The sequence below is a fragment of the Homarus americanus genome, unplaced genomic scaffold, assembly GCF_018991925.1.
Source record: "Homarus americanus isolate GMGI-L3 unplaced genomic scaffold, GMGI_Hamer_2.0 scaffold34354, whole genome shotgun sequence".
NCBI lineage: Eukaryota > Metazoa > Arthropoda > Malacostraca > Decapoda > Nephropidae > Homarus > Homarus americanus.
The window spans coordinates 171639-185787 of record NW_024727436.1 but is presented as its reverse complement, the minus strand read 5'-3'; the positions used below and the strand labels follow the sequence as shown (position 1 = coordinate 185787).

At 40.5% G+C, this 14149-nt stretch overlaps 1 protein-coding gene across 1 annotated transcript; it reads left to right on the top strand.

The window, feature by feature from the left end:
* Positions 1–371: 371 nt before the first annotated feature.
* Positions 372–11491, top strand: LOC121865846 (nuclear cap-binding protein subunit 1-like). Its single transcript, XM_042365396.1, has 16 exons — positions 372–525; positions 2453–2541; positions 3033–3218; positions 3369–3549; positions 3936–4150; positions 4432–4595; positions 5282–5407; positions 5672–5843; positions 6548–6615; positions 6763–6900; positions 7466–7569; positions 7866–8098; positions 8269–8459; positions 9100–9337; positions 9658–9771; positions 10170–11491. Exons 1-16 carry the CDS (start codon positions 489–491, stop codon positions 10281–10283), a joined length of 2370 nt encoding a protein of 789 aa, XP_042221330.1. The 5' UTR covers positions 372–488; the 3' UTR covers positions 10284–11491.
* Positions 11492–14149: the final 2658 nt, after the last annotated feature.

Below are 14149 nucleotides of genomic sequence, written 5' to 3'. Positions count from 1 at the left end.
TTTTTGTTTGCATAAGAAAAAATTAACTAAACACGACCTAACATAACCTAACCTAACATAACTCTCTCTCTCTCTCTCTCTCTCTCTCTCTCTCTCTCTCTCTATATATATATATATATATATATATATATATATATATATATATATATATATATATATATATATATATATATATATATATATTGCGGGGAGATATGATAGAAGTATTTAAGTGGATGAAAGGAATCAATAGAGGAGATATATATAGATAAAGTGCGTAACAGAGACGTGACCGATCGCCCAAGCAGCTAACGAGCCGATCAGTGGTGAAGAGGATAAAAACAAATTCAATAGGCTCGTGTACTATAATGTTCGTGGTAGCAGTGACAACACTCGCCATTTTGCAGCAGCACCCAGCCAGCAGTCCATAGGAGAGTCAAGGCGGCGTCACCATCACCCATCACACTCATTTATTACTCTTCATACCGCGGAATTAAAAAGAAGACACCATGAGTCGCCGGAAGTTTGATGAGATGTCAGATTATGGTGAGAGAAGTGAGGGAAAGGGAAGAGAAAGGGAGGTGTAACTGTACCTGATGGATGTGTGTCACTGTGAACTTTTTTTAATGTCAATTTAGTTTTTTATTGTATTATATATGTGTCAGTGTTAACGCTTGGATTTTAATTTGTTTTTGTTGAATACTTTATCATTGGAGGATTGGTTATTGATGTAATATATGTGAAGGAAGAGATTTGTGTGTGGTGTAGCTGGTGACTTGTCATAAATTATTACGTCTGGCAGCTAGGTAGATAGATAGATACATATATAGATAAGTAGACAGATAGATATATAGATAGATAGACAGATAGATAGATAGATAGATAGATAGATAAGCCAGTATAGGATCCCTCCAATGTTCATGATAGTGCTGTCTAGGGCTGTTGTCTTGTCTAAGTGGTTGTTAGTCTGGTGGACGGAAATAAAGTCACATGACTTGTACACATTGACAACACAATATATATATATGATGGCATTGCATGTAGGTTAGGTTAAGTTAGGTTAGGTTAGCTGAGGTTAGGCTAGGTTTTTTCCGTTCCTTTTTATCGGTGACTTTTTTTCCTGCATTCGTTAGTCTTAGGCCCTCGGTCTACTTGGATAATCGAGATGACTTTTTTTTTTACGGGGATTAGCCCACCCGGGCACAGGTCACTGACCCATATTGGTGCCTGGGGGCAAAAATGTAATAATAATAATAGTAATAATAATAATAATTCATAGTAAATAAAATTATAATACAAAATTTAAAATAAAATAATAATAATAATAATAATAAAGAACCACAAACAAATACAAAATGAAAAAAACATAAAAAAGAGAAACAATATATGTATGTTGTGTTATCAAAGTAAGAGAAACAATTGAGACCCTGCAATTGTGTGTAAATGAGGCAGAAAGAAAGATCAGCAACCTGGGACTTGGTCACAATTTTTGTGATGCCATATGGCAGCAGAGTCTACCATTAGACAACACATTATGCTTCCAATATCTTCCCAGGCAGTAGTACCTCCCTGTTTGATAGCTGCCTACTGCCTACATTTAGTTTCGGAATCATTTTATTATCTGTGTGTTGAACCTTTTCTAGGGATGTTAGGTCTTACTGGAGGTAAGGTTTCCATGCCTGTAGACAGTAATCCAGGATGGCACGTACGTGAGATTTGTACAGCATTTTCCGATCGCATTTGGCTTTTGTCACTGCTGCCCCCACTTGTTGTGGAAGTAGTTCAGAATCATTCAAAATACATAAAAAATCATCCGTGGTGGATATTTTGCCGTGAATGGTTAAGTTTCTGCTGACGCTAATTTACTGTGAGTGCGCTCTGATTGGCTAAGTATTAGGAAGATGGGTTTTTTTGGTAGGTTATGTCAGGTTCTATTAGGTTCTAGTAAATGTTGCCTCTTTTATGAGGATAAGTTTCCATGCACAACAGAAATATGGTTAGGTATGTTTATAGCTACACAACTATTAACTCACGGCGAAATACTGTACATGCCAATTACCGCCAGAGTCACGGTCAAATATAGTTCTTGCGTTGTTTACCGGTAATGTACGAATAGCCTCTCAGAGCTCACTCAGTAAAATAAGAGTTAGTAGGAACTTAGCCATTCACGGCAAAATATCAACTGCCAAAACCATCAGAAAAACATAATTTCAACCTAACCTAAATGCATCTGCATCTCTCTTCATTCATGCCATTGTATAGGATATGTTCTGCTATACAGGGTGTGTCATAGGCTGTGCACAATCGGGCACATTCTGTACTGTATGTAATGTGACTTATGACAGACCCTGTACAGTATGGAGCACTACTTGCAACACACCCTGTACAGTATGGAGCACCACTTATGACACACCCTGTACATTTAGCCAATAAAGCATACACCAGATGATAAATATTTTCTCAATGTTTACAGACTCCAGTCGAGATAGAAAAAGGCGTCGTACTGATGCCGTGGAAATTGAGGATCGACTGGAGTCCCTTATTCTGCGCGTCGGAGAAAAGGTTTGTTGGTGATGAGTTGGTTCTTGTGAGCGTCAGGACCCCCCCCCACACACACACACACAATGTTTTAACAGTTTATTACACAACCTAAAGCTAACCTACCCTACCCTACTCTGACCTACCCTACCCTACTCTGACCTACCCTACCCTACTCTGACCTACCCTACCCTACTCTGACCTAACCAACCTTAGACAGACAGACAATAGATTCATACAAACATAATGCATACACACATATTATTTGTCATTCAAGAGACCCATTCCCCAATTATGTAACTGTATATTTTCAGCCTTCTGGCTGCTATGCTTCAATAAACCGTTAATTGTTATTAATTATTATTATTATTACATACAGACAGTATACACAGATAGATGTTTACATTTGATTCATATATAGGCAGTGCAGGTATACAATACACAACCTGAACATTGCAGGTAGCTATACAAACAACAATAAACATCTAGTATTAACGTTATTGTGTTGTGTTTAGAGCACCTCGTCCCTGGAGAGCAACTTGGAGGGGTTGGCCAGTGTGCTGGAGGCTGACATCAACAACTACAAGGGCAAGATACTCAAGATCCTGAGTGACTGTGCTGTCAAGATGCCCGAGAAGACCACCATCTACACCACCCTGGTCGGCCTCCTCAACGCCAAGAATTACAATTTTGGTGGAGAGGTGATTATTGTGTGTGTGTGTGTGTGTATGTATATATGTGGGGAGATGTGTGTTTGTTTGTATTGAATTTATACTGTAATATAACTATCATAATATGGCGCCTACCAGCATATTCTAATATAACGTCTACACTATCTCGGCACCTTTCAGTTCGTTGACATGATGGCCAAGAAGCTGAAGGAGGCACTGAAGGCGTGTATGTGGAAGACCGCCCGCTACGTCCTGAGGTTCTTCTCCGACCTGGTCAACTGCCACGTGATCTCCACCAACTCCCTCCTGCAGCTCCTCCACACCTTCCTGGACACCGCCCGAGATGACAACTCCCCACAAGGTGACTTTTGGGACCCCTCATTAGTTTCACCTGAGGATTTTAATTTGCTAACGTATCCTTACCTAAATCATCCTGACCTAATCCAACCTCATCTCTTTACATGTAACATAAGCTAACTTAACCTAAACAGACCTTACCAAATATATCCTAACTTAACCTCTTCAAATGTAACCTAACTCAACCAAACCTAACCTAACCTAACTAAACTTCAGCAAACATAACCCAACCTAACCAAACCTTTACTTAATCTAACCTATCCCAACCTAAATTATCCTCCTAACCCATATGAATAACTTATCCATCCCCGTAAACAAAGTGTCCTAGTGTATGTAAGGTGTATGTGTGGGTTAACTACATATTATTATTATTTTTATTCCCCTTTCCAGTTCGTAGCGACACGTATGTCTACGCCGTACTCAGCTGTCTACCCTGGGTCGGCCGCGAGCTGTATGAGAAGAAGGAACAGGACTTGGAACGTTTGCTCAAGCACATCGAGATTTACGTCAGAAAGCGCAGCCGGAAGCATGTGCCAGGGCTTAGGGTGTGGCGCTCCGACCGTCCGCACCCGCAGGAAGAATATCTGGATTGTCTCTGGGCTCAGGTGTGATAGTACTGTACTCTCTTAATTCCTTGAGTACGATGATGTAACCACCTTGAGTACGAAGTAATAATCTCTAGAGTAAGATAATCTGATCTTCTCCCTTGTGTGCAATGATGCTGAACTCAAAGGAATAAGTCATCGTACTCAAAGGGATAAGTCATTGTACTCAAGGGAAAAAGTCATGTGAAAGAACCAAGACTGGCATTAACCATCACTAATTGTCGTCCTCTAGATGTGAATGAAGCCCAGCAGACATTAACCAGTATTTGTCTCCCTCATAGATCTGCAAGTTACGGTCAGACATGTGGCAGGAGAAACACATAGCCCGACCGTACGTGGCGTTTGACTCCATCCTGTGTGAGGCCTTGCAGCACAACATCCCGCCCCTCACCCTGCCCCCACACCACGCTGACAACACCTACCCATTCCCCTGGGTCGTGTTCAGGTGAGAGATAAACATGTGTTATAGGGACCTTGCGGGACCCACCCACCCATACTACTCCCCCAGTCCCCACCTGCTGCCCCCTCTTATTTTTATCTTTATAGTACTGTACAGTTTACAGTTTTCTCTTTATTCATGAGGCTAATTCTGTTGTTACTTACATATAACACTTTACTGTTAATAACTTTCATCGTCAACCAGACATGTCCTGATTTTCAACCCAGAGAGTTCTGTTTCCTACTTTTTAATGTTGATGTAATTGTGTTTTAAAAACCTTGTTATGAACTTAAAGGCTTTAGTTGTTGAAGTGTAGTTATAACATAATAAAAACAACTTATTTTCTTTAAACAGTCCAGATAAGCAGTGTTATCCCCCCCCAATAGATTAACTTTTTTTGGACCGGGGTCTGCCCCAATTTGTCCGATTTATCGAGGTTCTTCTGTACTTTCAGAATAACACAAAAATGCCTAATGCACTTCAGAAACCCTTAGTTGGCAAGTAATTAGCATTGAAAAATATCATTAAAATATTCCAAGCGTCAATATGGCCACTAATTACCCCCGCAATTGAATCATATACCATAGATTCAAAACCAACATGCTCAGGAGTACCTATACTGGGATATTAAAGGGTTTAACTAAGTACGGTACAGTATGTAAAAAAGTGTTTCATATGATCGTCCTTTCTAGGTTGTTTGACTACACTGACTGCCCCGAGGGACCTGTACTGCCTGGTGCTCACTCCATCGAGCGTTACTTGATCGAGGAACACCTTCACAACATTGTCAAGGAGTACCATCTTGAGAGGAAGCAGTGGTGAGTGATGGGGGTCTTATAGATGATGAGTGACTCGGTTTTGTATGCATAAGAAAACTGACCTGAAGGTTTTTAAGTGAATCTGCAATGTAAGATTCACTTCACTGCTGCATTTGTAAGTTGATGATATGAATAACTATGTGAGGATATATTAAAGTTTATTATTGTTCATTACTAAGACCTGTGTTGTCTTTATATTAGCCTCATCTTAGTTGACATTACTTTACATATGATTTGATTTTTTTCTTTTCTTTTCATGTGAAGTGCTGCCTTCTTACTGGACTTCCCCCTCAAGCACAAGATCCCTCTAGAGTACATGATCGTGGAGGTGGTGTTGGCTGAGCTCTTCCACCTCCCCGGTCCACGGTACATTGAGATCTGTTACGGCTCTCTCCTGATTGAGCTGTGTAAACTCCAGCCGGCCACCATGCCCCAAGTGAGTGTCCTTCGTAAGATGTAATGAGGGCGGTGGCCACGTGACTAAAGCGCTTGCCTAGTATTTTGAATTGAATTGTAACAGTTTATTTAGCCAGAAAAATACAGATACAGAGTGGATAATAATAACAATATTAACATGGCTGAGCCAGTTGAGAACCTGAGCTCTCTTTGAGGCACCTGATATATACTATACATTTATCTCAAGGAGGTATTATGTAACATTTAGTATCATCTGGAATAGTACAATACAGTAGTCTCCTCAGGGTCGCTGATTCGTACCTTGGGCTCCTTCCCTCCCTTCCTCCCTCCCTAGTCTGCCCAATTTTATGGTTGAGGAAATGAAGGCAGTCAAGTACAGTACCAGCCACATTACCTCCTTGTTTATTGAAGGCTTAGTATATAGTGTGTTGTAACCACACCTCAGGCCTATGGGACACATTCTCAAGATGAATTAGGTCCAGCCTTTATGAGGGTCACCATCTTGCTAAACTTAAGGAGATAATGTAAGAAATATTGATTTAAAGGTTATTAATAATTCAAACTAAACAATTACCTTTTACAGTTCTCTCTCTAAGTTAAAGTTTGACTCACTAAACACTGATATTGAAGATAACGTATATCCTTGAGCGGGAATGATCAGTGTGTGTGATGCTGTTGGTTATATTTCTGTTTTCTATCATACATATGTTCCCTTCCACACAGGTCTTGGCTCAGGCTGTAGAACTGCTCTTTGACCGCATTGACACCATGAACGTCTGCTGCTTTGACAGGTTGGTTGGTTGGTTGATTCACCATATTTACCTGTGATTACTGTTTATTTGGAGAATTTTAGGATAGTTTTGAAGTCAACTAGGATCCTGTGTTTGCTTATCATAGGACCTACAAAAGATCAGCATTTCATTATATTTTCTTTCTAGGTTTGTCAACTGGTTTGGGTACCATCTGAGTAACTTCCAGTTCAAGTGGTCGTGGGATGACTGGCTCGAGTCGTCACAGCTAGATCCCATGCACCCAAGAGCCAAGTTTATCATTGAGGTGTTACAGAGAGCTATGAGGTAGGTGGCCAGGTGATGAAATGATTGGTTGGATCACCTGAAGAATCTCCACCTTATCCTCCACCTTATCTTATTTCACCTGATTAACCACCTTATTGCTAACCTAACCCCCCCTCAGGTTGGATTAGGGTGGTTAAGTCCTCCTCAGATCAATTAAGCTTGGGGCTAATCGTCAAGTGATCCATATTAGTTCTGTGTTCTGTTGTTCATGATCGACTGTCACAAATGTAGTCTACTGTGGTGTTCCCCTTCCACAATGCCACCCCTCTTCCATAACACCAACCCCCTTCCATAACACCACCCCCCTTCCATAACACCACCCCCCTTCCATAACACCACCCCTCTTCCTTAGCACCACCCCCTTCCATTCTTCCATAACACCACCCCTCTTCCATAACACCACTCCCCTTCCATAACACCACCCCTCTTCCTTAGCACCACCCCCCTTCCATAACACCACCCCCCTTCCACAACACAGCCTCAAAATCTCTTCCAGATATGCATTACCCTCCAGCATTTAACACATCACACAGGAGACTTAATTAACTGGCCATCGTTTTTCCAGGTTATCGTACCGCCAGAGAATCGCAGAGGTTGTACCCGAGCAGTTCGATTGTTTTGTACCACCCAAGCCAGAGCCGGTGTACAAGTATGCTAATGCTGATGCCAGTAAGTGTACCATGATTGTGTGATTGGTAAAGAAAGATTATATGATACGAGTGATTGTTGATTAGTTGATGACTGATTGGTTGATGGTGAATATACTTGATAAATAATATGATAGAGTACTGTACTGTAGTTGAGGTCTATGTACAGTCATTGATAGCGGAGATAGATAGATACAGGATATACATACATACATACATACATACATACATACATAGAGTGCTACAGTTAAGATATAATTAATGGAGCTAAATAAATAACATCGCTACATTACTATATTATCATCGACATCTCAACAGGTGATCTGCCAGGAGCCGACACTGCCCACAGGCTCGAGTCGGTAGTTCGGTCCAAGGGAACATCCGTGGAAGTCCTGCAGGCACTGGGTGAGCTGCCTAACCCACTGAGGGAGAACGACGAGACAGACCCGCCTTATAACCCGGTACAGATACAAGTGTTCGTCCAGGCGATCCTTCACCTAGGTGCTAAAAGTTTCTCCCACGCTTTTGCTGGAATATCTAAGTTTTTAAAGGTGAGTTTGGGGTATCCTGGTGTGTGGGTGGAGGGGTGGATGGTGTGTATGTGGGTGTGTTTCTCCTGGTTTTAAGGTGGTATGATAATAGTGTATTAGCTCTTACAAGTAATTTATATTGTATAGTAACAGTCACTCAGTATACAATGTTTTCTGGGTTTCATTAACAGGTGTTTGAGTCAATAGTGGGTAATAACGAGGAAGCACAGATCCTGGTGCTGCGGGAGATGCACGAGGTATGGGACCACCACCAGCAGATGATGGTGATGCTGGTCGACAAGTTCCTCCGCACCCAGATCGTGTCCTGTGCCAGCGTGGCCAACTGGATATTCAGCAAAGAAATGATGCCCGAGTTTACCAAGTAAGTGAGGACGTGGATGTGTGTGTTTCTCACTTTAACATAAGCCGTTCTCTGTTGTGGTGAAGGACTGCTTGGTGAGTGATAATCTACTGTGGCTCTCGGCTTTTAGTGTGTTACCTCAGTGTCTTGCCAGGATACTAGACCACTGAGGAGTTGTAAGACCATCATCAGGTGTACCAGACAAGAGTAATTATTCATTCCTGAGTGGACATGGAGGGACACAGTCTTATATTCTGTTCTAAAATTATACATGTAGCCATTTGTTTAACAGTTGAATGATCTCTGAATCGACCTACAAAAGCCACTAGATATTATAGGTATTTTATATAATTAAATTTTTTTATTTGTATTTTGCTTTACAGAATTAATTTTAGAGTAAGGAAACAGCCTATTGTTGTGTATCTTTTGAATTTGGTGAGATGATTGTGATTGGTCCAGATAATTTGAGGCTGGTGGACCTTGAGGGCTTCTGGGTAATCTCAGAAATCTAGAGAAGGAAAGAGAGATAGGGAGAAGGAAGATAGAGAGAGAGAGAGAAAGAAGGAAAGAGAGATGGGGAGAAGGAAGATAGAGAAAATATACCTTCCTCTACACTACACCACAGATTTTCTCTCCATTAACAACTTAATTTCCTCCTTAGGAACTACATCTGGGAAATCATTCACGCAACCATTCGCAAGATGAACAAACACGTGGGACGGCTGCAGAAGGAAGTCACTGATGCCCGGGAGCGTCGGACGGGCAACGACTCCGACGACTCGTCCTCGGAGGACGAAGAGCAGAGGCCAAGACCCAGCGAAGAGGAGATAGAGAGGATGGAGGAGAAGCTTGAAGCGGCTCAGGCTGATCAGAAGAATCTCTTCCTTATCATATTTCAAGTAAGTTTCCCCCGTTTATACTTTTAAGATCATCGTTTTCCTTATAGTCGGGTATTTTTATATTCGAGAACCTTGAGTGTAAGTGAATGAGATTAAATAATTGACTATGATATGGAAAGAGAGTAAATTAGTGAGTTTAGTTAGTTAGGGAGTTAGTTACTGGTAGTTAGTGAGCTACTAGTGGTTTGTGAGGTTGTTAATCAGTTAGCCTCCTTATAATATAATATATAAAGACATGAAGAATTTAAAAAAAAACACATACTAAGTTGCTGCTACATTGATTTACCCCCAAATTAACCTTCACTTTGATTCCCTCGCAGCGCTTTATCATGATCCTCTCTGAGCATCTGGTGAGGTGCGACACAGACGGCCGCGACTTCAACACACACTGGTACCGTTGGACTATTGGCAGACTGCACCAGATTTTCATGATGGTGAGATAACTTCCCTCTATAAAGTTTGTAGTAAAGGTCGTTGTGGTAGTAAACTATGATCCCAGGTTGTGTAGTTTGTGTTTAAGTAAAGATAATAAAGTCCTTGATAATAGAGTTTGTAGTAAAGATAATAAAGATCGTGGTGGTAAATTATTCCTTGGTGGTATAGTTCGTGATTATGAAAGGACCAATGGCTGGCTAGGTAGTAAGGTGATAAATGTTTGAAATGGTATTAGTTTATACTGTATTCATCTATATTTGTTCTGTGTATTTATGTATGTACTGTATTGACACCTTGTATATATTGAAGTACTGTATTGACACCTTTATATTACTATTGACACCTTGTTATATATTGATGTACTGTATTGACACTAATGTATTAATATTATCCACAGCACAACACACAAGTGGAGCGTTACAGTCAGACACTCAGTACACTGCTCTTCACCCAAGACCTGGATCTCCATATTCTCGATGCCTTTAACCAGTTTGTTGCTCTGCGTTCATAAGTGCTGCTACTGTTGGTTTAGTATTTCCCCCTTTCTCGTGTAATCATTCACTGGATTATTTACTTTACTACCGTTTATCTGTCATATACGCAGACTATGACTTGCACTACTGTAACGGATAAGATACTTTACCGTGGAGTGATTGCTGAGGGTAACTAGTTAACATTTGATGAGGCTCCTTTGTGAGAGGTTTACCCATGCTGTACAGTACTAGCTTTTTGATGGGATATTCCTAAAGTACTGTACCGATTGTTCACATTTCTTACTGATGGATTTCATAGCAGATGGATGTATTTAGCATTTCTTTACACATATGTATACATAATATATATCCTATGGACATATAAACGTTTATGCGTAAACTTATTTATAATTTTAACTTAAATCAAATCAATTTTTTGTCTGTTTGATGCATAGTAATTCATCTGTAAATTTTAATGTTATGTGTGCAATAAATGCCTTAAGCCTCCAAATATAATTACTGTTCACCATGACCACTATATACCACAGGGGTTGTACAGTATAGTGTTTATTGAGAGTGAGACAGATGGAGATCATTACGAGTTGAGGTGAAAGAGGTACAAGCTTGTGGGAAACTGTAAACACTGTAACCTGTTAACTGCCTAGTACTATGACTCTCCCTCCACCTCTCCCACCCAACCCCTTCCTCCACCCGGCCTCTCCTCCAAACTCCTCCCACCCCTACCTCCCCTTTTGAGTACATTAGCTTGTATTTAATTTATTGTCTTGATATATTCTTCCATGTTTGAGATACTTTATTGTGAGACAATTTCCTAAAAGTATACTCAGAGGAACTTGGTCAATAATTTAGAATTCGGCTATGAAAGGGTTATTTAGTCTAAGTAATTAAATAAACATCCTCTTTTATAAAAAATTAGGCAAAGGATTATGTCATCAATATTTATTGCTTTAATATATAATGATTTATATTTTATCCCAAGTTATTGAATGTGTGTCATGATTTAGTATTGTCTATCGGTCCTCTGATACACATATATTATTTTTGTTTTCACTTACTGTAACAGACAGTTCTAAGTTATTCATTGATTGTTAACTTATTGAGAAATATATACAGTACACTCAAGTTATTTTTTATACACTTGAGTTATTTATATATATACACTTAAGTTATTTGTCTTGCAGGTAAGAATATCAATAGCTTGTGATAATAAAAGTTCCTTTGTTAATATCTTTTTATACTGTGTCATGTTTAGCCAACTCTATAGGTGCAATACAGACAGTTACAGCGGTGAACTCTGTCTGTGTGTACCTTATGCTCTGTGTGTTATGTTCTGACCAATGTAAACTTGTACATTTTGTTATTCAAGACACTCAGTGAGTTATTACTTCATTATTGTGACTGGAGAATTGTTAGCATGTAGGGTGTCCAGAGATCTGATCCATTTTAGAATTTGAGGATTGTATGGTGGCCATCATCGGCGGAAGTTGGCTGTAGGGGTGGTAGCCATGATCGGTGGAAGCTAGCTGTAGGGGTGGTAGCCATGATCGGTGGAAGCTAGCTGTAGGGGTGGTAGCCATGATCGGTGGAAGCTAGCTGTAGGGGTGGTAGCCATGATCGGTGGAAGCTAGCTGTAGGGTGTGGTAGCCATGATGGGTGGAAGCTAGCTGTGGGGTGGTAGCCATGATCGGTGACAGCTGTAGTGGTAGCCATGATCGGTGGAAGCTAGCTGTAGAGGTGAGGTCGGTGGAAGTTGGCCATGATGGTGGAAGCTAGCTGTAGGGGTGGTAGCCATGATGGGTGAGCTAGCTGTAGGGTGGTAGCCATGATCGGTGTAGCTGTAAGCTGATCGGTGGAAGCTAGCTGTGGGTAGTAGCCATGGGTGGAAGCCATGATCGTGAGCTGGGGGTGGTAGCCATGATAGGTGGAAGCTAGCTGTGGGGGTGGTAGCCATGATCGGTGGAAGCTAGCTGTAGGGGTGGTAGCCATGATCGGTGGAAGCTAGCTGTAGGGTAGGGGTGGTAGATCCATGATCTAGGTGGAAGCTAGCTGTAGCCATGATCGGTGGAAGCTAGCCATGATCGGTGTGAGATATGAGTCTGTGAGTGGGTGGAAGCTAGCGGGGTGGTAGGGGGAAGCTGTAGGGGTTGATCGGTGGAAGCTAGCAGGGGTGGTAGCCATGATCGGTGGAAGCTAGCTGTAGGGGTGGTAGCCATGATCGGTGGAAGCTAGCTGTAGGGGTGGTAGCCATGATCGGTGGAAGTTAGCTGTAGGGGTGGTAGATATTGAGGGTGGAAGTTAGCTGTAGGGGTGGTAGATATTGAGGGTGGAAGTTAGCTGTTGGGGTGGTAGCCATCATAAACGAGTGTTTCATGCTCATATGCGTTCCACTTATTGCACATATGGAAGGTGTGGTAAATATAACACTTGGTTGCTACATCCAAGCTTTACTTAACTCATTTCACTACATATCTGAAGTAACACAAAAGCAAATGTTGTAACAATTCAAAGAGGAAACAACAATAATGAAAAAATGATACTTACAAACAAGAACAAAATAATATTGCAGTATTTTCCATAATGATATTTTAAAAATATCACAGGGGGTGTAGAGGAGTCATTAGGTGCTAATATAGTGTTACTAACCTTAAAACCATTATAGACAGAACACAACGGCTTTATTTTATTGTCAAACATCTCATTTTATCCCCCATGTCTCGGTAGATTGCCACATGTGGATCGTGTTCTGTCTGTGATATTTTCCAGGTTATTAATTTCCCTTATAGGTCAGATAGTTTATGGACACCCTGTAGATATGTACTCTTAGGTTCATGTGAGAATCAAACATAATATATATTGCAAGTTCATGTGAAAATCAGTCACACACGTATTGCTAAGTCGTGTGACATTTGCAAGTATAGTGGTCCCTCGGTTAACGAACGGTTCGATTAACGAAATTTCGGTTAACGAATTACCTCCCATAAGGATCTTCAATTCGGTTAACGAACAAAACTTCAATTAACGAAATCCTTACAAAAAACACGTTTTGTTGTGAGGATCAGCTGATGGGTTAGTCTGCCAATTCAGTAATCTGTTCTATGTTTACATGCGTTTCCATTGGAGTAAATAGCAAGAAAGTTGTGCTCGTTAATAATTTTGCATTTTTTATATTAAAATTATTAGTCATTTTAAAATTTAGTTAACATATTGATAATAATATATGCAGTACAGGGAACTAGTTTTTTGTGCACCCATCAGTCGTTTGACTCACCCACCAGGCGTTAGTTGGGCTTTGTTTACAGTGGAGTGAACATCGATTTTGTTGGTGTCTTGAATATTTTTGCATTTTTACATTAAAATTATTGGTCATTTTGAAATTTAGTTAACATATTGATAATATATAGCAATGCAGTGCAGTGTTGATTTACATAAAATAATCTTGAATTACACCTAGTGATCTTAAAATTTTATTGAAGAAATTACTGCATCAAGCATTGGTCACCTGAAAGGTGATTTCTCCTCCATCCCCACTTCCTTCTCTTCTCCCTTCTCCTCCAGCCCCACTTCTCATTCCCATCATCATCATCATCAACCAGGAACCTTCTGCATACACACCTCAAAGTAAGTGTACTTACTGCATTTTTTTTTTCACTTTGTATGCATTTTTTGGTGAGCTGGAACCAATTACCCAATATCCCATTGAAACAATGGATTCGGTTAACGAACGACTCTGTGGAACGAATTGTGTTCATTAACTGAGGGACCACTGTACACAGAACACATGTTGCTAAGTCATGTGAGAATTGCAAGTGCAGTCCATATATTGTAGGTCATGTGAGAATCAAGCACACATATACTGTATACTGCAAGGTCATATGTGAATCAC